Genomic DNA, 26,403 nt, shown 5'->3' on the forward strand with positions numbered 1-26,403 from the left:
ACGTAGACACACCACATTTCTCTAGTTGGTTTTTTAGTCTTATTTTTTTTTTCAGGTTCAGCCGATGGCAAATCTATGTATTCAATGATATCATGAATCCTGACCACAATTTTAGGTGTGGGAAAAGAAAAGTCTTGAGAACACCTAACACTTGCATTTTTCAAGAATACAATATATAGTCATTGACTATAGTTAACATTGTCCATGGTGGACAATAGATCTCTTGCACTCACGCCCTCTATCTAACTGTGATTATACATCCTTTGATGAACGTCTCCTCATCCACCCGAACCACCCTAGCCTCCAGTAACCACTATTTTACTCTGTTTCCACGAGATCAACATTTTTCAGATTCAACATCTGAGTGAGAGTGTGCAGTATTTGTCTGTCTGTGCCTGGCTTATTTCACTTAGCATAATGTCCTCCAGATTCATCCGTGTTGTGGCAAATGACAGAATTACCTTCTTTTTTAAGGCTGAATAGTATTCCATTGTGTATATAGACCATGTTTTCTTTGTCCATTCATCTGTTAATGGACACTTAGGTTGATTTCATATCTTGGCTACTGTGAGTAGTGCTGCAATGAACCCAGGAGTACAGATATCTCTTCAGCATACTGATTTCAATCGCTTTGAAAGTCAAGACTACAGACATATAAGCAACTATAAATATATATATATACACACACAGAAACACACATATGCGTGTATATATGTATACACACACACAGTTGGCCCTCAATACCTACACATTCCACATTCATGGATTCAACCGATCTTGAATCAAAAACATGTAAAAAATAACAGTACAACAATAAAAATAATATGAATTAACAGACAATACAGCAGACAATATAGGGGCCAGTTGCACCGGCTCATGCCTGTAATCCTAGCACTCTGGGAGGCCCAGGCAGGAGGATCACTTGAGGTCAGGAGTTGGAGACCAGCCTGAGCAAGAGCAAGAACCCGTCTCTACTAAAAATAAAAAAATTAGCTGGGCGTGGTGGCGCCTGTAGTTCCAGCTACTTGGAAGGCTGAGGCGGGAGAATCCCTTGAGCTCAGGAGTTTGAAGTTGTAGTGAGATATGATGATGCCACTGCACTTCAGCCTGGGTGACAGAGTGAGACCTTGTCTCTAAATAAATAAATAATTTAAAAAGAAATTCTTGAAATGTACTGGTGAGAGAATTTACACCACGGAATTCAGCCAGTGCTACACATCAGAACTTTTACTGACTTCCTAGCAAATCATTGTCTCTAATGATCAATTTCTTCATCTCCATGTTACAGCCCAGCCAGGTCCCTTGCTCACAGCCCATTAAAAGCCAACATACAGAAACAGCAGGAGTTGTAGTGGAGAAAGACTTTACTTTCGCAAGGTGCCAGGCGAGGAGATGGGAGTAATTTTTCAAATCCACCTCCCCGAGAATTTGGGGGCTAAGGTTTTTAAAGGTGGTTTGGCCAACAAAGGGCTAGGGAATTGGGTCTGCTCATCGGCTGGGGGTGAAACTCATAGGGTTGGGAAGCAGAAATTATCTTCTCAGGTGGACATTTCCTGGGTAGGGGGGTCTCAAGGCTTGCTGGATCTGTTTCCACACATGTCCACGGATCCAGTTGATGTCAGTGGGTGCCCCTGACCCTGAAGGCAGAGTCTGAAAAATACCTCAAAGTCCAGCCTAGGTCTTACAATAGTGATGCTATCTATAGACGCTGTGGTTGGGGAAGTCACAAATCTTGCCCCTGTCAAGAAGGGAGTATGTGCCCTGAAACAATAAGCAGTTACCTCAGTGGAGAATGGAGAAATTAGGGAACAATGGCTGGTTAATTTCTGGCAGGAGCTATACTTTTATAGAAATCAGACTTTTATTACTATTTTCACCTTACGGCTTTACATTATTTTAATATAGGCGGATTTGATCATAGCATCTAACTCATAGGTTGAAATAATTTCTTGACTCATAATGGTAATATTTACTTAGTTCTTATTTGGGTCTGATATGGTGTTAAGTAAGTAAGCTACAGTGAGAAAAGACTGACAAGTTATTTTTTTAATTTATTTTTTATTTTTTTACATCTCTACCTTTTGTAACCAGGAAAAAAAAAAAAAAAAACCAGAGAAGTGCTTGTTCCCTTGGGGTTGTAATTTGCAGACAGAGTGGACTTTAATCACATACTTGCCAAAGTCTTGAGTCCCAGTACAATCTTAGATGAGTGCTGTCAATGACAGGAACACACATGAGAAAACTCCAAACAAACGTCAACGGAAAAACCAAATTCTGCCAAAATGTTTTATGAGCTTTATTCTGAGCCAATATGAGCGATCATGACCCGAGAGGCATAGTCTCAAGAGGTCCTGAGAAAATGCACCTGCGGTGGTTGGGTTACAGTGTGGTTTTATACATTCGTGGACACAGGAATGACAGGTAAAACCATAAATCAACACATGGAGGGAAATCTCAAAGCAGGGGCTTACAAGTCATAGGTGGGTTTTAGGGACTCTTTAGTTGGCAACTGGTTAATAGAGTTTAACTTCGTATAAAGACGTGGAGGCAGTAAAAAGGAATGCTTAAGTGAAGATGGTGGGGGCGGGGGTGTCTGTTGTTATCTGTCATGTGATGCTATTTCAGATTCTGGTTGGAAAATAAGCTACATTAAGCTGGGTTAATTAAAAAAAATCATTTAATGAGATTGTATGGTTGGTAGGCATGACCCACCAGGTCTAAGAAAGGAATTTGGGCAAGAGATAAAAGGTCAGAGTTCAATCCTTACCAAGGACCTGGCCCTAGTGTGGAATTTATAGGGGGCTACCCTGAGCAGATGCTCCTAGAACAAAAATCTAGAAGCTGTGGAGATGGCAATGATTAGTGTTTCCAACCAGGGTACAGGGAGAATTTTTAAGATTACAGATTTTTAAACAAAAATTTTATTTTTATTTTTTTGCCTTTTTTGAATCTTGAGTCTTTTTCTGTTTCGCAGGCTAGAGTGCAGTGACATCAGCCTAGCTCACAGCAACCTCAAACTCCTGGGCTCAAGCGATCCTCCTGCCTTAGCCTCTCGAGTAGCTGGGACTACAGGCATGTACCACCAAGCCTGGCTATTTTTTTCTATTTTTAGTTGCCCAGCTAATTTATGTTTATTTTTAGTAGAGACAGGGCTCTCGATCTTGCTGAGGCTAGTCTCGAGTTCCTGACCTCAAATAATCCTTCCACTTCAGCCTCCCAGAGGGCTAGGATTACAGGTATAGATTGTCATATGTATTTTGAACATATATTTTAGAAGATAAAGGGACTTCTAGTACAGGTGGGATGTGGTAAAGGGTGATTGTCATTGCTGTTGGGCATCTTGGTCAGCCCCTGGCTGTGAGCTTCAACTCTGGAAGAGAAGAGAGGCAGGCGAGAGGAGTGGGCACATGCTTGCCCTCCCTCAGGTAATTGGCAAGCCAGCAGTCTCCTTCCCTCTGCTGCAGGACTGGAATGAAAACAGAACAATTTGGCTAGTGAGTAGTTTTGGATATAAGGCCCCTAGGACCAGGAAAAAAAAAAAACACCAACTATAAACAGACCACACGTCCCCTATCAGCACAATTTTCACCCTTGCCAGACCAGAAAGAAGGACACTTTGTCTCTTTTTTAAAAATGTGTCTTGTCCAGAAACTGTACTGCCTATCTCCCTGAAATTCTTGAGGGTTGATGTGCCTTCAACGTCCACATCTTGGAGAGAAACTCAGCCCCTGTGATCATCTGTGGAGCCATCCTGGAGACACAGAAATCCCTTGTAAATTCTGGAGGAAATGGGGCAATTTCTAAATTATTATTATTATTAATGCCATCTGGGGTAGTCTTAGTTTAATTAAGTAGAAAGTCTAAAGCAAAGGTTCTCTAAATATTGTCCCCAGTCCAGCAGTCAGGGCTCTTGGTTTATGGCTCTGCTGTCACCACCCTGAATTTTTTTTTTTTTTTAGAGATGGGGTCTTGCTATGTTGCCCAGCCTGGTCTGAAACTCCCAGGCTCGGGCAATTCTCCTGCCTTGGCCTCCCAAAGTGCTGGGATTACAGGCGTGAGCCACCACACCCAGCCATATTTTTTCTTTTCATGTGTATTCCTGGGGTGTAGGGACTATAATTTAGTTCCCAGTTGTTTTGAAAAACAAAAGCTGAAGCAGGTTTAAGCTTTTCCCTCCTTGGCCTTACCCAGGATTTGAACCCAGATGTGGCTGATTCTACACCATGCTTTAGAAACTTCTATAATATCACAGTGGCTCTCCAAATGGGCAGTATTTGCATCACCTGGGAACTCGTTAGAAATGCAAATTCCTGGGCCTCACCCCACACCTAGTAAATTGGAAACTCTCTGGTAAGACCCAGAGATCTGTGTTTTCACGCAGCCCTTAGGAGCATTCATTCTGATGCAAACTAAAGTTGGAGAACCACAGTGCTATCGTAATTTCTGTCTTCCTCAACAATGACCAACTCTGTTTCTGTTTTGCCCTTGGAGGCTGGGTGTTGACAGCTCTGTGATTCTCATTGTCACTTGGCCTCTCACCCCTGGAGACTCATTACAGACTGTTGCTATCCCTTCGTTTGTAAGAACAATTGGTAGACACCTAGAGACTCATTCAGTCCTTTCTGGCCTGTTTGCAGGGCCCAAGAATCAGTCTCCCAGGATCCCGAAGCAGAGGGCGGACAGAGTTGGATCTAAGTCTTGCCCATACTGTGGATTTTTCCTGGAGACAGAACTTACCCTGTCGCTCCTGTGCCGGACTTGGGCGTGACCCTACGAAGAACAGGATGAGGTAGGGTCTGATTGTCTGCGAATGGTGTTAAATAGAATCACAACTTCCTCTTGTATAACCTACTCTTGTAATAATAACAACTATTCTGCTATTAATAAAAATAATAACAACATCAATTATAGCTAATATCGCCAGAGTATCCACTATCTCCCTAGCACTAAGACCTTTGCTTGTTTAAAGTATATAGCATATTGTTCATCTCAAGGGACACAAATGAACATGGCACAACTTCTTTTGTCTTTGTCATGGATTGACTAATGTCCTTTTCCCCTGCTTCATAAACCATCACATGGTTTGTGATTCTGTCAAGTGGCCTGAATGTTAGCAAGATGCACAGGTCTCAATGGAGTGGTTTGATCTAATTGTGAAATATAGAATATTTAAAGGAATGGATTAATGATGCTAACAGGCAGTAGAGAACAGAGATTATAACTTCCAGCAATACCTGAGATTTGCAATTATAAGCAGACTTGGATGAAGCAGAGTTAACAGACCAGGTGTGGTGGGTCACACCTATAATCCCAGCACTTTAGGAAGCTAATGTGGGGTAGAGCGTCCAAAGCACTGCAGCCTCCAACTCCTGGGTCACTTGAGGTCAGGAGTGTGAGACCAGCCTGGGGACCCTGCCTCTAAAAATTAATAAAATAAAAGTAGCTGGGCGTGGTGGCATGTGCTGTAGTGCCAGCTACTCACAAGGCTGAGGCGGGGGATCACTTGAGCCCAAGAGTTCAAGGCTGCAGTGAGTTATGATGATGCCACTGCACTACAGCCTGGGTGACAGAGCGAGACCCTGTCTCTAAAAAAAAAAAAAAAAGAAAGAAAGAAAGAAAAAGAAAAAAGAAAAGAAAAAAGACTTCCCTCAAGTGATGATTGTGTGTCTGTTTCATTATAATTCATGTCTCTATTTTCCATCAAACTTTTCAGCAACATGAAATCAGAAAACCAAACAGGTGTCTTGGAATTCCTCCTCCTTGGCCTCTCAGAGGATCCGGAACTGCAGCCCATCCTTCTTGAGCTGTTCCTGTCCATGTACCTGGTCACGGTGCTCGGGAACCTGCACATCATCCTGGCCGTCAGCTCTGAGGCCCACCTGCACACCCCCATGTACTTCTTCCTCTCCAACCTGTCCTTTGTTGACATCGGTTTCACCTCCACCATAGTCCCTAAGATGCTGGTGGACATCCAGACAGAGAGCAAACCCATCTCCTATGCAAGCTGCCTTACTCAGGTATATTTTTTCATGGTTTTTTTATGTATGGACAATTTACTCTTGACCATAATGGCCTATGAGCGCTATGTGGCCATCTGCCACCCTCTGCGTTACACGGTCTTCATGCACCCCCATCTCTGCACCCTGTTGATTCTACTCTCCGTGCTCATCAGTGCTTTGGACGCTCTACTCCACAGTCTGATGGTGTTGCCACTGTCCTTCTGCACAGACCTGAAGATCCCCCACTTCTTCTGTGACCTCGCTCAGATCCTCAAGCTCGCCTGTTCTGACACCCTCATCAATAACATCCTGGTGTATTTAGTGATCATCCTGTTAGATGTGGGTCCCCTCTCCGGGATAATTTTCTCTTACGCTCAAATTGTCTCCTCTATCCTGAGAATCTTATCGACGGGTGGGAAGTATAAAGCTTTTTCCACCTGCGGGTCCCACCTGTCTGTGGTTTGCTTGTTCTATGGGACTTGTGTTGGGGTCTACCTTAGCTCTGCAGTTTCTGACTCTCCCAGAAAGACCACAGTGGCCTCGGTGATGTACACCGTGGTCACTCCCATGATGAACCCCTTCATCTACAGCCTAAGGAACAAGGACATGAAGGGAGCATTGAGGAAACTCACTTCTGGAACACTGTCTTAGTAATTGTCTACCACCTTGGCTGTGGGCTTCTGGAATGAGTCAAAGGGAATGAAATATTGAGTGTTCCAGAAATCGTGACTCCTCCACAATTCAATTCTCCCAGCAGAGTGGTTCGTCTTGGGCTCTCAAGGCAAATAGCTTTGTATTGGATCCTGTATTCCTGTGGTTTCCCACTGTCATTGATCAACCAACTTAACTCTCGAATTCAGTTTCAACATCTATAAAATGGGCAGAGTAATATTGCACAAATAATAGTGATATTGAGACAACATGCTTCATATATTGGGAGGTATAATTCAATATATTGTATATACTCAAAATATTATGTGTATTAAGTAAGCACTAGTAGCCAGACTCTGTGGCACATTCCTGTAGTCCCAGCTACTGGGGAGGTTGAGTTGGGAGGATCGCTTGAGCCCAGGAGTTGGAGGCTGCAGTGAGAGCTGTGATGACACCACTGCACTCCAGCCTGGGAAACAGAGCAAGACTCTATCTCTGAAAAAATAAAAAATAAGTAAAAAAAAATCACTAGTAAAATTAAATCACTAGTAAAGTTATCTGTGTGCAGCCCCGTGTGAGTACACTTTTAGAGGACACTCATTTGCTTCCATATTTACTGATTAAATCAATTCTCACTTTTTTTTTCCCTCTCCACTTGGAGTCATCTTCATTTTCCTGTTTATTTTTTCCTCATTTCTGCTGGAGTCTACACAGAGAAACGTACATGAGTAAAGTCCATTGGGATATCTTATTTAATCCATGTGTTATATAGTAGTGCATCTCTTATTATCCAAATATATGGAGGATCTCTTTTGGCATGTTTGTTATTGAATCTAGCCTATTGCATTGTGGTCAGAAAATATACTCTCTGTGGGATTTTAATTCTTTGAAATCACAGATTTATCTTACATAGCACCTGTGGTCAGATGTAGTGTTTTGTTTGTGCTGAAAAAATAAATGTATATTCTACAGTTATTGGGGGCATTGTTCTATATTTGTCCTATAAGTCAAGTTTGTCAATCGTGCTCAAATCTGGCTGGTTTTTATTTATTATTCTTTTTTTGTCTCCTTGTTGTATTCACCACGGAGTGATGTATGTTATAATCACCCAGTGTGATTCTGAATTTGTTTATCCTGCTTGTAGTTCAATCAAATGACCAGTGAGTACAAATTCAGAATTGTTATGTCATCCTGGTGAATTGGATCTTTTATCTTTATGAAATTACATTTGTTATCTCTGGACACGTTTTTGCATTAAAGTCAACTTTGATAGTAAAACAGTGTCGTCACACAGTTTTTTCTGGGTCTCCAGGTGATGGGAAGCCTGGCTATAGTCCATAGAGTGATTGGTTTGCTTCTAGTTCTCTCATGTCTAAGATACATCCCTTTGGGGGTATCCCAGGCCAAAGAAGGGAGATCCTGACTCTCATTCTTTACCCCTGAGCCTGGAGACACCTAAAGCCCACATTGGCCCCTAACCTGCCTCTTCTAGACCAAGGGTAAAACCAGCCCTGTTGTTACCACTCTGGAGCCCTGTCCTCTTATAGTCTCAACACAGTAATTTGCTGGTAGCAGTTAGGTATTTGGTGCTTTTAAGACACATTTTTTAAAATACACATTACATGCAAACTTTTTTTTTTTCCCAAGGAGAAGACAGGGTCTCACTGTATTGCCCAGGCTGGAGTACAGTGGCACAATCATAGCTCCCCACAGCAACCTCCAACTCCTGGGCTCAAGAGATCCTCCCACCTCAGCTTCCTGAGTAGCTGGGACTACAGGTGTGCACCACCACACCTGGCTAATTTTTCTATTTTTTTTTTTTTAGAGATGGGGTCTTGCTATATTGCCCAGGCTGATCTTGAACTCCTGACCTCAAGTGATCCTCCCGCCTCGGCCTCCCAAAGTGCTAGGATTACAGGCCAGGACTATTATAGTATGGGGCCACAAACTGGGTGGCTTAAACAATAGAAATTTATTGTCTTGCAGTTCTGGAGGGTAGAAGCTAAAGAACAAGGGGTTGGCCAAATGGTTCTTTCTGAGGGCTGTGAAGGAGAAACTGTTCCATGTCTCTATGCAATAGCCTGAATAAGATGTCCCAATTACCCTGATTTGATCGTTACTCAGTGTGTGCTTATATCAAAATATCACATGTATCCCATAAATATGTACAGGCATTATATTTCCATAATAATTAAAAAGTTAAATAATTTTTAAAATAGTCTAAATAAAATTAATCTCCTAACTTGTTTACTTTTTGTGGTTGTTGTTTGTCTCTGACAAAAGATAGCACAAACACGTTGGAAGAGTGAGTGAGCTTCATTGAAGAATATTGACAACCTCAGCAGAATGCTAAGGTGATGCTAATGAAAAGCTCACCCTCCAATATTGACCTGGGGAGACTTCGAGTCAACTCTAAGGCTTTTAAGAGGCATTAAAGTGAAAGCAAAGCAAGGCAAAGGTGAAAGGAAATAAAAACCCCGGGACAAAGAGGTTCTTGTTGCCCCACCCCACGCCAACCCATCATTCTAACAGCTAATTCTCTGTAGAAAAACTATGGCACTGCTAATTCATTTAAGAGAATCATCCTTATTTGTGAAGTGCCAAACACCCAAAGACGGTGAAAAAGTTTTTGTTTTCCTAAAGCCAGTTATTTCAGAAAGACTAAAAATAAACAGATATCCAACCTGGCACACCAGACCTCTAGATAAACCAAGAGCTAGCTGGGAAATGTAGTCCTAAACTTTGTGTTGACAGTATCAGCTTATTTATAGTCACAGATGGGTATGCTCTTCCGGGTCTGCTTACAGGGAGCAGATGAGATCTGAATTCTGAATGGCATTCATGCAAACTACAAAAGTGTGGACCCTGGAGATCAAGCAATATTTCTAGTGAAAAACTCAACAAGGAATTTCTACAGCTGCCCACTGAGGAGATGAGAAAGCAGCAGCAGTCAGACCCTTTTATGTATCATTTATAGGCATTTATAAAATAAATAAACACTTCACGGACCATAACGAAAGGCTCCAATTTATAGTTTGTAGTGTCAATGGAAAAAAAGCCAAACTCTGTAAAATGATTTTAAAGAGATTTATTCTGAGCCAAATTTGAGGATCATGACCTGGAGCCATGCCCAAGCAGCCTTGAGCAAGTGGACTTGGTGTGGCTGGGTTACAGTTTGGTTTTATACATTTCAGGGAGACAGGGGTTACGGGTAAAGTCATAAATCAATATGTGGGAGGCATACATTGAGTGGGGGGTGGTGGGGGTGGTGCTTATAGGTTATAGGTGGGTTTAAAGATTCTTTGACTTGTAATTGGTTAAAGACATGAAGCTTTGTCTAAACGCTTGGAATGTTTTAACATAAGGAGCTGTTTATCAGAGACAAGCCACCAGACATATTTTTTTGTGTAAATTGAGGACCTGCAGGTTTGTCTTGCATACCCTTAGGCCTGTTAATGGGTTACAAAGGATGTCCCCAAGAAGGGAAGGGAGCATGATGAGCCATGTCTGACCTCTCTTCTCCTGGCAGGCAATTTAGTTTTAGGATATTCCTTTGGCCAAGAGGGGGTCCATTCCATCAGCCAGTGGGGGGTGAGTCTTAAGATTTTATTTTAGTTCACAGTAGACTGCTTGTTGTATGTTACTATACTCAGAAGAAGTCATAGCAGTTGCTCTTCCGGCATCAGAACACAGAGTCTGAAAAATATTTCAAAGATCAATCTTAGGCTTTACAATAGCGATGCACAAGTCCTTGAGTTTCAACATGACTAGCTCCATTTTGCTTCTGATTCCTTGCAGTAATATCCTTTAGGATAAAAGATTCTCCTTAGCTCTGAACATGGGCCATTATAGGAAGAATTTAGTTTGTAGTTCAACTCTAGAAGAAAGATGATAACCCTCCTTTTCCCAAAACTACCCCAGGGGGCAGGGGGAGCAGTGTTAAGGACACAAGTAACAATGTTGTGTTAGAGATTAATAGGAACATTGTGACCTGACCTACGTCATCCCAAGTTAAACTGACCAAGCACAGAGAATTTTTATAACTTGCTGGGACCCTTGTTGACACCCAAATGTCTGTGGTCCTGCCTCTTGCAACCCCTCCCCATTCAATCCTCTTCCCTTAACATAAAAAGGAACCTAAAATTCATACTAAAGATGGTTCTTCTTTAGGACATTAGTCTGCCATCTTCTCAGTTTGCTGGCTCTCCGAATAAAAGTTGCTTTCCTTGCCCCAATACCTTGTTACCTCATTTCTAGACTTACTGGCTAGACTTACATGAGAAAAGCTTGGACTCGGTTACAGGAGGATGAGCAATTTCTTGGTAACCCAGGGGAAGTTCAGCTCCTCCGGTTCTAGGAAGCCGCCATCCCAGGATTGCTAACGTCCTATGCATGGTCTCAACTGCATACTCACAGCTTTTAATTTCTCCTTTTGCTCATGTCTCCGTCTAGGAATGTCTCAAGAAGCAGGGAATCTGGATCGATGTTCCAGGCAGAACCGACAACAGTCTCTGAAGTATCTATGGACATGGGAGGGACAAGTAAAAAGGTCAACGATGTTGCCAAGATTTACAATGAACAAAGGGGAAAGTGAGGTGGCTACTGTTTGAGGTTTAGAAGGTGGAGACAGGAGCTTGATCTGCGACCTTTGAACAGGTCTATAAAATATCCAAGTGGATGATGTCTCCGACAGTCTGGAATTCAGGGTAAAGGTGTGGGCTGTGGCAGGAAATCTGAGACTCTTGAGTGTTTAAATAGTACCCAACGTGGTCAGATTCGCTGCTGACACACAGCGAATGATGATAGAAAGAGAAGAAGGCTGAGGACTGAACCCTGGGGGACTCGAACAATGAGAATTTGGGGAAATGTGCCAGAAGATCAGTTCCCACCTGGGCTCCGCCAAGCCGGTCAAAGCTTAAGAAATACATTTCCCAGAATCCTCTCCGCCCCCGCTTCCGTGTTAGAGGTGGCTAGTGAAGTCCCGCGAGATTTGGAAGGCGGAAGTGAAGCGGAAGCCATTACTCGCAGGAGGCGATTGCACCGAGACACATGGACGGCGGAGGGGTCCCCGTCGACTTCTTTCGACATGTTGGGGACCCTCCGCTTCCCCGCTGCAGACGGAACCTCCCGGATGAATTTCTCATCCCTTCGGCGACAGCTTTCGTGATCTCCGCTCTCCTGGTTTTACCCTACAAGTCATGTAAGCCCCAATTTCCTTACTAACCCTTTCCCCCGGGTGTTCCTGGGGTCCCGGGAGGCTCCCCCAAAACTAAGAGGAATAAGGGGTACGAGGGTCGGGGACCAAGCAGCCAGGCAGCCAGGCGAGATGCGCGGTTTAGACTCTGCGGTCAGCGGCATGAAACGCTGCTGTCACCGGGACTGAAATTCGATCACAGCATTTAGGGATGAGCGAGGTAGTGGTAACTGGTCAGAAAAACCTGCTGAGTCTTTGGGGTGCGGGCGGAAAAGCGCGGCCCAAGTGAGTTCAGGAGATTTGGGGGATGTCGGCATGAATTGGAAACAGCAAGGAAAAATCACCTGCCTTCTGCTCTGTAGTCAAATATTACTATAGGAACACTGGTTTGTTGTTGTTTTGTTGTTGTGGTTGTTTTGGTCATCATTTTCCTTGAATACCTTTTATATTTTTAAACTGTTCTTCAGTGCACTTATTTATTTATTTTTATCTTATTTATTTTAGTTGACTCTCGCGTAAATAGCCTATAAGCAGATTTAAAATGCAACGCTCTGTAAATTGAGAGTCCACTAATACTTGTTGTTATTACTAATATTTTGCATGGATTTTACTATCTTATTTTGTGCTGTTTGTTGTTTTCCTTGCAAATATTTTAAAATTGGAAAATAGGATATATGTACCAAAAAAGTATGATTACACACCCGCGTGAACACACACACTCTTAAAATGACAATAAAGCAAATGAATCCATAAACCAGGACAAGAAAGAGATTATTAAACCTCAGAAAGCTATGTGCTCCTTCTAAACTTTGTCCTTCTCTCCTCTCATGAAAGAAATTCTTTATGAATTTTACTGCTTATATATGTTTTCCTAAAAATATATTTTCTAATTTTGGTAATGATTTGTAAGTGAATCCACACTCTTCAGTATTTTCAGAGACATTCTTTTTTCCATACTGATGCAAGTACATATTAAGTATCTGTGAAAAGGATTTAAGTTGTTTTTGTTACATTTATTCCTAGGAACCTTTTTTTTAGGTCCTCAGAAGTTACATTGTTCTTGTTTATTGATAAAGTTCAGCAAGCTTGCTGAAGTATATAATTCTCTTAATTTTGTGTAGTTTTTTGTACTTCATACATTAATACAATTTTATCATCTGTTAAAATAAGCAAACATTATATTTTACTTTTGAATCATATACATTTTTTATTATTTTCTTTCTTTGTTGGACTAACTGGGGACTTCCAGTGTCATTGACTGGAATTTGGGTAGCAAACTCTAGGCACGCCTGGTTTTTTTTTTATTATTTTTTATTTTAAAGGCAATTATCTTTCATGTTTGCTGGAGATGTTTCTAAGATAGTTTTTATTAGGCCAGGGAAGCTCCCTTTTCCTAGTTTAAGAGTTTTTCTTGTGCATTGTGGTAGGCTTTTAACAAGTGATTTTTTTCACCATCTACTTTTATATCAGTTTATTGGTGTATTTCAAGTGCCTTAAATGGTGGCACTCAGTACTGCTGTGTATTGAATAAATGAGCAAATAATAAGATTTTCTTTTTTATCCGATAGTATAGTGAATTAAACCAGTTGATTTTCTAATGTTACATTAAGTTTGTATTGGTAAATAATGTGGAAAGGGCGTGTACTATTTTGTCATTTTTGGCATCACTTTGCTAGTATTTTGTTTGGTGTTTTTGGATCTGTTTGAGTTAAATTTTCCTTTTCTGTTTCATATTTATGGCAGCCTCACAAAATGGGGTGGAGAGTGTTCTCTCATTTCTTTTCTAAACTCTGCAATATTTTCCATAAGAATAGAACCATTTTTTTCCTTAAAAGGGAGTAGTACCTGGAAAAAACATTTGGGTCTGGAGTTTTCTTAGAGGAAAGTTTTTGTTGCATTTTTTTTTTTAACTTTCTGATATGTTTCCGGTTTCTTGTGTTGGGTGCCTGTCACATCCCAAAGAATTGCAGTATAGTACTTTATTATGTTTCAGTTCTAAGTATCAAATATCATGGCTTCTTAGACATATGAAATTAGAATTTTTTTCTTTTAATTTCCACTTCTGTAACTTTTTTTTCCTGGTCATCTTTTTGTCATTGTTTGCTAACTTCATTGCACAGTGGTCAAGAGATTGATGGCATTTTCTGAGACAAATATGGCCCCATGTGTGGTTGGATTTTATAGTTAGGAAGGTTGGATTTTATGGTTAGGAAATGCTATTACATCATGTTCAATCATGGTATTGAATTGCGTGGTTGAACTGTATTTGTAAGAGATGCAAGGTGACTTTGCTTATTTCTCATTAGAGTTATTCCTTCCCTTTCCCCTTTTTTAAAACTTTTTGGGGCTATAACATATATCCAAGCACACACGCATACACAGACATACAAACACATACAGCTCTTTTATGATTTGTATCTATCTTCATTATATAATATCTCATTTTTCTCTATGATCCTTTTTGCCTTTATTCTGTCTGATAGTAATGCAGTTAAACCAGCTTTTTTAAATTTGCCTTGTATATCTTTATTTCCATTCTTGCTATATCATTATATTTTAGATATCTCTTGTAAATAACATAATTGTATTATTTTTAATCTGTTCTGTGAATATCTGTATTTTAGTTAATGCATTTAGTCCATTAACAACATATTAATATATTTGGATGTTACATTTGTCCTATCTCTGTTTTTTTCTTTCTCCTAGCTTCTTTTGATTTGAGTATGTTTCTTTTTTTATTAAACATTTTGAATTTTTTTACTATATTATTTCAGTGATCATCCTGAACAGTTCTTATTTATCCATGTTTGTTCATTAATTTAGATTTTGTTATATGTTATCACTCTCTTGATTCACAGGGTTTTCTTGTTATGTATTTCAGTTCTTTTTTTGTTGATATAACATAGGTGTACATATTTAGTTCTGTCCTTTTTTAAACCTCAGAAGAGAGTATTGCATAGTCATTTCTTTTGTTGTTTCATTATACTCATATTTGCCACTTTGTGTGCTTTACTTGGTTCTTACACTCTGCTTTGGTTCTTTGATTACTTCTTTCTCTCTGAAATACATCTTTTAGAATATCATTTTTCTGTGGATGACAAGCCCCCAAAATAATTGTTTTTTCCTCTTTCTCAGTGGACATTTTGGTGATTATAGGATTTTATATTTTATTCCAAAACTGTGAAAACATTCCACTATCTGTTGGCTTCCATTATTGCTAAGTTAGCTGTTGGTCTGACATTCATTTCTTTATTTTATTTATTTATTTTCTGAGATGGGGTTTCACTCTGTCACCTAGGCTAGAATGCAGTGGCATCCTCACAGATCACTGCAGCCTCAAACGCCTGGGCTCAAGCGATCCTCTCACTTTTGCCTCCCAAAGTGCTAGGATTACAGGTGTGAGCCACCACTCCCAGCTGTTTTGTAGTTCTTTATGTAATCTGAATATAAATTCTTTGTCAGTTATATGCATTGCATATATTTTTTTCCCAGTCTGTTGCTCAGTGTTCATTTTCAAGGTGTCATTTGATAGTAGAAATTTTTGATTTTGGTAAATCCACTTTATTGTGGTTTTATTAAATGTTCTATTTAGTCTAGTCTGAGATATTACGTAACCTTTAGGTAAGTCATGAAGTTTCTTTATGAATTTTATTTATTGGTATCTGATTTACTACAAAAAGTTTGTTTATATTCAAATTTTTGTGTATGCAGTGAGAAGAGAGGTCAAAATTCCTTTTTTTCAAACTTTGCATTCTTACTGAAAATCATTTGACTGCTTATGTAGGCCTAATTTCTAGCTCTGTTCTGTTCCATTGTCTTTTTGTCTATGCTTCTTCCAGTAATTCTTTATTACTGTGATAAAATTAATATGAATCTTCCAACTTTGTTTTTCTTTCTTAACATTGTTCTGACTCTTCGAGATCTTTTGCATTCTTAATTCTTGTGAATTTCAAGAAAAAAGCCTGCTGGGATATTGATAAGGACTGTGTTGTATCTGCAAATGAATTTGGAGGGAGTGAATGCCTTAATAATATTGAACCTTACTGTCTATGAAAATGGAATTGCTCTCGTTATTTGGCTCTTAAATTTCGTCCAGCAGTGTTTCATAGTTTTTATTGTCAAGGTCTTGCATAGCTTTTACTTGAGTTATTCCTAGCTATTTGATACATGCTATCATAAATGAAATTGTGTTTAAATCTTCATTTCCCAGTTCTTGGCTGAGGTACGTTTTTTAGTTGTGATTATTGTGCAGTGAAATGCAAGTTTTATTTGCTGATAGTAAGGGTAACTATAAGAAAGTTTTTGATTCAGGAAAACTGGCCAGATTTTACATGGTCTTTGGGAGACTGGAAGATTGGATTGACTAGTCGGCTTCTGTTTAGTGTAGATGTGCCTTGGAGTTAGTGGCTTCTGAGTTTCTACTCTACCGCTGTGACTGGTTTTGTGCAGACTCATTTTCCCAGGTACCTCCAGGGAGGAGGCAGATGGTTGGAATTGTCCACGCTGGTCTTTTGCTAGTTAGGGGTTCTAATAGAGTTAAAGGAGTTTGGACATATAAACTGTTGGAAGTGGTGGGTTGTGGTGAATCTCAGCTGGGCAGGTGAGAGCAGAAGATGGCCATTAGGACACAAGACCGCAGAAGCACAGGTGGCCTGGATTCTCTCTAAAGTGGGGGAGTTACTGTGAGAAGGCGGCTGTGTAGGAGTTTTTGTCCAGAGACCAGACTTCTAAATCATTGTCTGGGAGGTGAGGTTGATTGTAGTGATGATACAGTCTAGGCTGTGGCCCAAGGATGTGTCTATTGCTGTGGGATGTGGGTGCAAAAAGCATTGGCGATTGGAACTTGTAGTCCTGGCTGGACTATCCCCATGGATAGAGGCGTCCTAAAGGATAGCAGGCCTTGAAGGTGGAAGGAAGAACCTGGGATTGGAGTATTTCATGAGTGAGGGAGTTTGAGTTGTGTTTGATGGCAAATCACTTGGGAAGAGAGTGAATCTGAATCCTACTTGAGGCAGATCAAGGGCTTCCCCTTCCCCCCACCACCACATTGCTTGGAGGCTTTACCTAGATAAGAGAAAGACCCAGCGTCAGGCAGAACTTGCTGTTCAAAAAAGGAAATATCAAAAAACAAAACTTAAGAATTTTCTTTGGTGAGCAAGGGAGACAGCCTTTGACTACTCACTCCTGGCGTTCTTTTGTTTACTACAGATGCCAGCCTGGAGAGTCCCATGAGAGCAAGAGAGTAGCTTCCTGGTTCTCCCAGTGCTCCGCTGTTCAGGCAAATTGACTGTTGTTCTCACAGGATGGCTGCTCTTGGGCTGTCCCCCACGTTTGGTGAGTTTTGGGTGAATGCCTGCCCTGGGGAATTGAGTGTAAGTGGCCCCTGTCCCTTGACCATTCAGGGCTACCAAGGCAGGGTGGGTGAGTAGAAGAGAAGGGGAGCAGAGCCGCAGCGGCCACTCTGGTGACTGTGTCTGATTTAGGGTCTTGCTGGCTCTGGGAGAGGGAGAACATAGAGTAATGGTGTGTGAAGAGGGCATAGGTGATGGGTGATCTTGTATTGTCCTATTTATTATTTTGATGAATTTGAGCAAGGTAACAACTGTCTCTTTCAGAACTTCCATTTCTTCACTCGTAAGTTGGAAATATATGTCACTTCTTGTGGGTGGCCGGCCCACCACCCTCTTTTATGTCTTTGAATGGAACAGAGCCATTCTGGATTTTTTAAAAACGTGCGTGTGTGAGAGAAAGAGAGATGTTTGGGGTGTGGACACTCACTGTGGAGGAGTTTCCCTGTTTGCAAGTGTTGTGACGTAGAGCAGATTCTTGGGTCACAGCAAGTACTTAAACGTGATTCTCATGGATCCTCTTTTCTCCTCCAGCGTTGTCCACTCAGGACCCCACCTGTCTCCAGGAGTCAGAATTTTCTCTTTCTTCAAAAGACCGTCCCTGTCCCCAGGACTTGGACCTGTTTGCTTACGATGGTCTGGAGCCTCATGCACCAGCCAGTGTTGGTTCCCAGGTACCCCACAGTGTCAAGGCCCCTGAGGGTTGGAGAGGCACTTCCCAGAGCCGCCCCACCAGTGCATGTTAGAATATTCAGATCTTCATCTTGACTGATGGACACCTGAACAGGGCCCAAAAGAGAGCGCCAGGGAATTTTGGGGGACTGTCCTGTTTTCGGGGAAGTTGGGGAGATGACTTACATTGCAAGTGTTTCTCTCATGTTTGTAGAGTGCTCAAGCCCATGTTCAACCTCAGAGACAGGGAGGAAATAAAGCTAAACGCTCTTAGACCAGGCTAGAAGTAGACAGAGATTTGGTCCCTTGTCAGAGTAGCATTTGAAGTGATGAGATGGGACAAGATCCCCTCACAGAAAGAGGAGATATCTGACGACTGATGTCTAGAGGAAATGTGAGACCTATGTAGCACACTGTCTGAAAATCCCGCAGTAGGTCTCTCGTGCCCAGTCTTCAGCCTCAGCCCTCTTTCTGTGAACACCAGCAGGCTGGTTCCTCCCTGACCCCAAACGTGTGTGGTGTTTCAGGAGTCAGTGACTTTCCAAGATGTTGCTGTGGACTTTACTGAGAAGGAGTGGCCCTTGCTGGATTCTTCTCAGAGAAAACTGTACAAAGATGTGATGCTGGAGAACTACAGCAACCTCACTTCATTGGGTAAGGCTGGCACCATTTCTCTCTTTCTTCATTCATGAATCAGATGTTTTTGTGTAAGTTCTTGCTGTGACCCAGGAACTGTGCAGGGGTTCAGACCCACAAGCAGCTCTGGCACCCACTCTCATGCATTCTCCTATGAGCATTGACCTTGGATGTTCTCCAGTGTGTGAACTTGAGCACAGGTTCCTTCATTTTGGAGGGCCAACGTGTGGGTGTTTGTGGATTTATTTTCTATGAAAGACTCTCACTGTGTTCTTCAGAAATTTGGCACCATCATTTTGCTGCTCCTAAATCAGACTTGTCCACCTTCAGAACACTGAAGACCAAAATGTTGACCCCAGTCTAATGGAAGGGGTTGTCCTCTGCACGGCCCGCCCTCAACTGTGTCTTTCCCGTGAGTACAGGGTATGAGGTCGGCAAGCCCAGCCTCATCTCACACTTGGAGCAAGAGGAAGAGCTGAGGACAGAGGAGAGGGGCACCCACCAAGGCCCTTGTCCAGGTGGGTGAGCAGCAGTGTGGTGACTCTCACCTCTACTCAGTGAGGTGGAGGGAGGTACATTGGGAAATGTCACCCAGGGAAATTGGGAAGTGCATGCGCGCGTGTGCGCTCACTCACGCTCTCTCATTGCCTATACATTCTCTCACAAATCCTTTAGCCTCCATGCCCCTTCATCTTTGAATTTGACATTTCCATGTAGGCTCTTTGTCCCATTCTTTCATACTTGACATTCTTGATCATCTTCTTTCTGTCTTTGTCAACATCTATCTGAATTGACTTAAATTTCTCCCTGTCACTGACAAATATCTCCAACAACAAGATTTTCAGCCATTGTTTTTGCTCGTGTGTATCTTTCCCTTTCGCGTTGGCTCTCCTTGCTTAGGGTTAGAATCTGCAAAGAAATCCACCTCTTTTTGTCACCACAATCCCACCATTTTTTTTTTTTTCCAGCAAGTTCATCCTTTGCTAATGTGTTTCAGATTGGGAGACTCCATCTAAAACCAAGTGGTCGATTCTTATGGAAGATATTTTTGGGAAGGAGACGTCCAGTGGTGTGACGATGGTAAGAGTTCCTTGGGATAAATCTAGATACTCCTCCCACATTTGCAAAGATTGGGCAGCCTAAGTTAAAAAAGCAGCTCAAGAACGAGGCACTTGGTGTTCCCCGAGAGGAAGCATGTTCCAAAGACACTGAATACTGTCAAGTTGGGGAAAACTCTCAGCCTCGCCTCAAACTTCTTGACTTGGAGTTCTTGTTAGTAAATATTTCTGTAACTATGTCTCAGATATTAAGTGTTGGTGCCCATTTCAATTTTAAATAATGAACAAATTCTGTATGCAGAAATCTTTGTAAAAGTAACATTCATGGAGCCTTACAGTTTAGCATTTGCCTGATCTTTTTGGTGGAGTTCAAATCAGACAGGAACAGTACATTTTCACTGTAAATTATGGCATCTCTAGTCATGATGATGTGCTTCTATTAGTAGCAATGTATGTGGGGATGATCCTTAGGAACGTAATGAATGTGGGAAACGTCTTAGCACTTGTCTCTTAACCAACAGGAAAGAGCTCGTCTTGGAGAGAAGTCCACTGAATACGCTCACTTGTTTGACGTCTTCAGCATGGGTGCTCATCTTACCCAGCCAATGGCCAGGCATGCTGGCAAGAGGCCCTATCACCGTCGTGACTATGGGGTAGCTTTCAAGGGCAGGCCACACCTAACTCAACATGTGACCATGTATGATGGGAGAAAAATGCACGAATGTCATCAGTGCCAAAAAGCCTTCACCACAAGCGCTTCCCTCACACGGCACAGGAGAATACACACTGGGGAGAAACCCTATGAATGCACAGACTGCGGGAAAGCCTTCAATGACCCTTCAGCCCTTAGGAGTCACGCAAGAACTCACCTCAAAGAGAAGCCCTTTGACTGCAGTCAGTGTGGAAATGCATTCCGGACCCTCTCGGCCCTGAAGATACACATGAGGGTTCACACTGGTGAGAGGCCTTACAAGTGTGATCAGTGTGGGAAAGCCTATGGCAGAAGCTGCCACCTCATTGCACACAAGAGAACGCACACTGGAGAGAGGCCCTATGAATGTCATGACTGTGGGAAAGCATTCCAGCACCCTTCCCATCTTAAAGAGCATGTCAGGAACCACACTGGGGAGAAGCCCTACGAATGCACACAGTGTGGCAAAGCCTTCCGTTGGAAGTCTAATTTTAATTTGCACAAGAAGAACCACATGGTCGAGAAAACCTACGAATGTAAGGAATGTGGGAAATCCTTTGGTGATCTCGTGTCGAGGAGGAAGCATATGAGAACTCATATCGTCAAGAAGCCTGTTGAATGCCGACAGTGTGGGAAAACCTTCAGAAACCAGTCCATCCTTAAGACACACATGAACTCTCACACTGGAGAGAAACCCTATGGGTGTGATCTCTGTGGGAAAGCTTTCAGTGCAAGCTCAAACCTAACCGCACACAGGAAAATACACACTCAAGAGAGACGCTATGAATGCACTGCCTGCGGCAAAGTCTTTGGTGATTATTTGTCCCGGAGGAGGCATATGAGCATTCATCTTGTAAAGAAACGCGTTGAATGTAGGCAGTGTGGGAAAGCCTTCAGAAACCAGTCCACCCTGAAGACACACATGCGAAGTCACACGGGAGAGAAACCATACGAATGTGATCACTGTGGGAAAGCCTTCAGCATAGGCTCTAACCTGAATGTGCACAGGAGAATCCACACTGGGGAGAAGCCCTATGAATGCCTTGTCTGTGGGAAAGCCTTCAGTGACCATTCATCCCTCAGGAGTCATGTGAAAACTCACCGAGGAGAGAAGCTCTTTGTGTCGCCGGTGTGGAAGAGGCTCCAGTGAGAAAGCCTCCTTTAAAAGAAACATAAGCACTCAGACTGGAAACAAACCTTGTGGGTGTGAGAAGGCAGGAAGCTTTCACCTTACTGGGCACAAAAGAATACATGTAGTTTGGGAAAAACCCAATTCCTATAAAGATTATAGGTACACAAGGTGTTTTCATCCTTTAGATCTGTGAGAACTTATTCTAGGGTAGAAAATGTACTTCTGTAGCATGGAGAAGTCTTCAGAGTACATTCTGCACTTAACAAACATGAGAACTTAGGGGACAGAAACTCCAGTTTGGCAACTAATGTTGAAATGAATTTAGCATCACCTCTCACCTTCTGGGCACAAGAGTTAATAAGCATACTAGGGAGAATCTCTGTAAATCTCTGCAGTGACAGGGGAACCCTTTCCCAGTCTCACACTATTCTTCATGAGAAAAATCACACTGAAGAGAAAAGTCAATAAAAGTGAGCAGTATGTGGAAGTTGCTAACAAGGATCAGCAAACCGTGGCCAGCTATCTGTTCCATTTGTAAAGAGAAAAGATACGTGACAGAGACCACATGTGGCCAACAAAACCTAAAATATTTGCTCATCTGACTCTTTCCAGAAAAATGATACTGACCTTTGACCTACAGCAGTGGTTCTCAACTGGGGACGATTTTGTTGTCCAGGGGTTATTTGGCAATGTTGTCTGGAGACATTTTTGGTTGTTAGAACTGGGGGTATGATGGCGGGGTGGAGGCAAGCACTGCTGGCATGTAGCAAGAAGACATCAGGGATGGTGCTAAATATCCTACAATGCACAGGACCCCCCAAAAGAAAGAATTATGCATCCCCAAATATCACCGTTGCTGAGGTTGTGAATAATCACCCAATTACTCCTCGCTTTTTACCCACAGTAATCCCTCCATTTTTATGAATCTTGTGACTATACTAGGAGAAATTCCTTTTCAAAACTTTAAAAATATGATCAGTGGTGATAACCCCTATGTGGAGGTGATTCCAGCCATGATCACCTCACTTGCTGTGCATGTGAGAATTCTCCCTGAGAGAGACCCCAGTGGGATTTTCCAGTGGATATTGGATTGCACTAACCAGTCTTCCATCATGAAAACAGACCCCGGCTCATTCATTTTTAGTCTTTATTTTTAAGGTTATGCTCCTCTAAATAATCTTTAAAGCCTCATCATGAAAGGTTTGTATATAGTATTTTTACTATACTTCATCTTTGATACGTCTTAATTTCCTTTGGGATAACTTCCTTGACCAATGGCATATGTAGAATTGTGTTATGTACTGTGTAACGTGGGTATTTTTTAGTACCTGTTTGTTACTGGTATGTAATTCAAGTGCATTGTGATCAGAGCATGGCATCTCCATTGGAGGGACCTTTGGTATGTTTGCAGCCTGCTGTCCAGCCAAGAGTGGCATATACTTCTAGTTGTTTCTCCGGTATCTACTCTCATCTCCTTCCATATCAGGAGAATCCAGGTTCTGCCAGATTAGTAAGGTGTGCTATTTTAAAAAATCTCTTGTAGCTCTTGCAACTAGTACGGTCCATGTCCCATAGCCTTGGCCATTGTCAGATAAGCAGGTGTCACTGTGTGGGCTTCTGAGAAAGCTCTTTATAAAGGGGTCATTCTTACTTGAACCCTCCTCCACACATTCTGTTCTGTGCTTTCCACCCTACTTCTCACCTTGCAAGGAGAACCGGTACCTAGTGTCAAAAGGTTTGTCTTGTGACCATGAGGATGAAAGCCACAGTCTAAGGAGGTCACTGCAAAAAGGTCACAGTGACCCTGGCCTCCCCCGTGGCTCCCATACTTATATGCACTAGCCCTGGATTTGTTACTTCCGACTTCCTGTTACATGAGAAATAATAAAATTGATTATTGGTTTAAGCTGCCATGGCTATTTCATTGTTTTTCCACTTACTTTATTTATTGGTGGGAGGAGGGGTCTGCACCACACTGCTAGATGCAGTCTGGAACCCACATACCTGGTCATTGGTAAGTTTTGTAACTGCCACCTAAATGTGTAGGCATAGCATTTATACTTTTAATTGTTTGATACAGGTTTTAAATTCTTCAACCAAGCTTTTAGACTATATTTCAAATCTTTGATGTATTTAAACATTTATTTTCTTGTTTATTATGTTTTTGAGACAGGGTCTCTGTCACCCTGGCTAGAGCACAGTGGCATTATCATATTATATCTCACTGCAGCCTCAAACTCCTGGATGCAAGCAATCCTCCTGTCTCAGCTCCCTAGTGGCTGGGACTACAGGCTTGCACTACCATGCCTGGTTAATTTTTCTACTTTTTGTAGAGATGGGGTCTTGTTCTTGCTCAGGCTGGTTCGAACTCCTGGCCTCAAGCAATCCTCCCACCTCAGCCTCCCAAAGTGCTAGGATTACAGGCTTGAGCTACTATGCCCAGCCAACTTGGGTGTCATGGGAGAAGATGAGGTCAGAGCTGTGTCAGCGACCTATTCATGGGGGCATCTTGTGGGTTCACTGGAAGGACTTTTTTTTTTTTTTTTTGAGACTCAGAGTTTTGCTCTGGTGCCCAGGCTGGAGTGCAGTGATGTTATCATAGCTCCCTGCAACTCAAACTCCTGGGCTCAAGCCATCCTCCTGCCTCAGCCTCCCCAGTAGCTGGGACTACAGGCGTGTACCACCACACCCAGCTAATTTTTCTATTTTTAGTAGAGATGGGGTCTCACTCTTGCTCAGGCTGGTCTTGAACTGAGCTCAAGTGATCCTTCTGCCTCAGCTTCCCAGAGTGCTAGCATTACAGGCGTGAGCCACTGTGCCCAGCCCCCAATCCTTTCGAAGCTGTGAGTGTATTTGTGTTTCTTGAGAAGATTTAAGAGTTTTCACCAATTTGGTTGCGGAGTGTGTTGTACTCGGAGACGTCAAAGGGGACAACCTGGTTTGCCTGCATCACTTAGTAAACAAATGCTTTTATCAACTACACTAAAATGCTACCTGTGTCATATTAAATTCTCATAAATAACTGGAAATTGACAGATTAATTCCATTAACTCAGCATGTGTTATCTGCTTCCAGGTTTTTGCAGGCACTGGACATGGAACAGTACACAAAACAGGTCATGTTTATGTGGATCTTTATGTTAAACTTTTGGAGTCAGTACAAGTTGGATGGGATTGAACCATTATTAAACCTTTGCAGTGTACAGTGCATAATCATTTTTTGCCACTTTACCTTTTCGGGAAACAGAGTCTTTGTAGAAATGTTTAAGAGGTGGCTTATGTTTCAGTTTATAGCATAGAGGGCTGGGAATGCTTCTTGGATCACCCAAGCTTTTCTGGCTGCCAGAACAGAGCAATTCCAGTTTGTTCCACGAGATTCTGTCTCTTTTACTCTGTGTGTTTGGTTCTCAGGTTGCAAGATTTGAAAAATGCTTGCTTGGTCATGTCAAAACTTGACTTTTGTTTTTGTTGCCAAGAGCAATTGGGTCTGCATTAAAAATTTTTTTTTTTCTTTTAAATAATGTCCTTGAGTCCATTCGATTTTTTTCTGGTGTGACCTCCAAGATCTTAATCTTTTGCCGAAGAAAATCCTCCCTGCTTAGGCAACATGAGGTCCTTCATTTGTCGTTAGCCCACTGCTACTTTTCCAAACTCAGTATAAAAGCTGATTTTAAAACCAATCTAGTTACTCCTTGAGAATCTAAATCAACCAGTTTGCTTCCCAGAGACAGAAGTTCCGGCCTTGAGCATTGATGATTATTATATATGTATATATTTTAAAGTTAAGCCTAGAGATGTACCGACAATTATTTTGACCTAACGTTCATGGTAAGTTTTCAATAGTTGTTTCTCTACCTCTCCCAAGAAGATGGTAGACTCATAGCTCATAGAGCTCTTTCTGTAGATTTGCTAGTCTGCCCAGCTTCACTGGGAGGTAGTCATTCACTTTCTGCAGAAGAGGCAGGTGCAAAGAGTCACCTTACCAGCTGGAACCTGGGACCAACGTCAAGTGCTTACTCTGACAGTCCTTGCCTCACCTCTTTGTACCAACTGTTGGAGCCATCGGGCTCAGAAGTGTGTGGCTCACCATTTTCCCTTGGCTTCCTAAAATCCCCACACCCTTCCTTTCCCCGTGTGGTGCTTCCACACAAGCGGTTGGATGTGTGATGGGGGCAACCGCATATCCCAGAGTGAAAGTGTCGAATGCTCAGGAAGCCTTGGTCAAAAGTTTTCCTACGGGCAAGGCGTGGTGGCTCACACCTGTAATCCTAGCACTCTGGGAGGCCAAGGCAGGAGGATCGCTTGAGCTCGGGAATTCAGGAACAGCCCGAGCAAGAGCAAGACTGCATCTCTACTAAAAATAGAAAAATTAGCCAGGCATGGTGGTGTACACCTGTAGTCCCAGCTACTCGAGAGGCTGAGGCAGGAGGTTTGCTTGAGCCCAGGAGTCTGAGCTGGTAGTGAGCTATGATGATGCCACCGCACTGTACCCCAGATGACAGAGTAGGACTCTGTCTTAAAAAAAAAAAAAAAAAAGTTTTCTTGGGCTGATTAGTGAAGAAGTGAAAATCACTGGCTCTTGCTTAGGTTTGGGAAAAAGAATATGCACCCTAGAGGCCTGGCCTAAGGAGGAGGAGAGTGAAATGGGGCCATTTCTTTAATGAGGAGCTGTGGGAATCTGGCACCACTGCTCCCTTTGTCCCCAGTTCCTCCGTCAACAGCAGTAATGAGGGGAGAGGAAAATAATGAATCCCATGGATAACCTTAGTGGCTCAGGGCTGTTGCATCCTATTGCACTTCCCCTCCAATTCTTCGGATAGACAAAGTATCTCACAGATGTCTCTGGAGGGAACTTCTAATTACACTAACACAGTCTTGTCTCAGTGTTTTCGCTTCTTGAGACCTCTCCAACATGGACCTCCGTCTTGGTGACATTTGGGTAAGCTTCAATCCAGTCAGGAATTTTCCCCTCTGGGGAACATACTGTATACACCCAATGAATATCGGTTAAGTGTCTTACACT

General features: G+C 42.3%; 2 protein-coding genes across 4 annotated transcripts; both read left to right on the top strand.

Moving 5' to 3' along the window:
- Nucleotides 1-5,717: 5,717 nt before the first annotated feature.
- Nucleotides 5,718-6,650, top strand: LOC123637452 (olfactory receptor 7G3-like). The gene has a single exon (XM_045550645.1). It carries the CDS (start codon nt 5,718-5,720, stop codon nt 6,648-6,650), a length of 933 nt encoding a protein of 310 aa, XP_045406601.1.
- A 5,018-nt stretch (nt 6,651-11,668) lies between these two features.
- ZNF317 (zinc finger protein 317) lies at nt 11,669-23,287 on the top strand. Of its 3 annotated transcripts, XM_045548290.1 has the most exons (7): nt 11,764-11,850; nt 17,053-17,178; nt 17,727-17,866; nt 18,392-18,518; nt 18,923-19,018; nt 19,498-19,580; nt 20,080-23,287. In XM_045548290.1, the coding sequence occupies exons 2-7, from the start codon at nt 17,148-17,150 to the stop codon at nt 21,397-21,399; spliced, it is 1,797 nt and encodes a 598-aa protein (XP_045404246.1). In that variant the 5' UTR covers nt 11,764-11,850; nt 17,053-17,147; the 3' UTR covers nt 21,400-23,287. The 3 variants fall into 3 exon arrangements, with proteins under 3 accessions (XP_045404238.1, XP_045404246.1, XP_045404254.1); XM_045548282.1 differs by lacking the exon at nt 17,053-17,178 and having other exon boundaries at nt 11,669-11,850; XM_045548298.1 differs by lacking the exon at nt 17,727-17,866.
- The last annotated feature ends 3,116 nt before the right edge of the window (nt 23,288-26,403 follow it).

Source organism: Lemur catta, chromosome 1 (genome assembly GCF_020740605.2).
Source record: "Lemur catta isolate mLemCat1 chromosome 1, mLemCat1.pri, whole genome shotgun sequence".
Classification (NCBI taxonomy): domain Eukaryota; kingdom Metazoa; phylum Chordata; class Mammalia; order Primates; family Lemuridae; genus Lemur; species Lemur catta.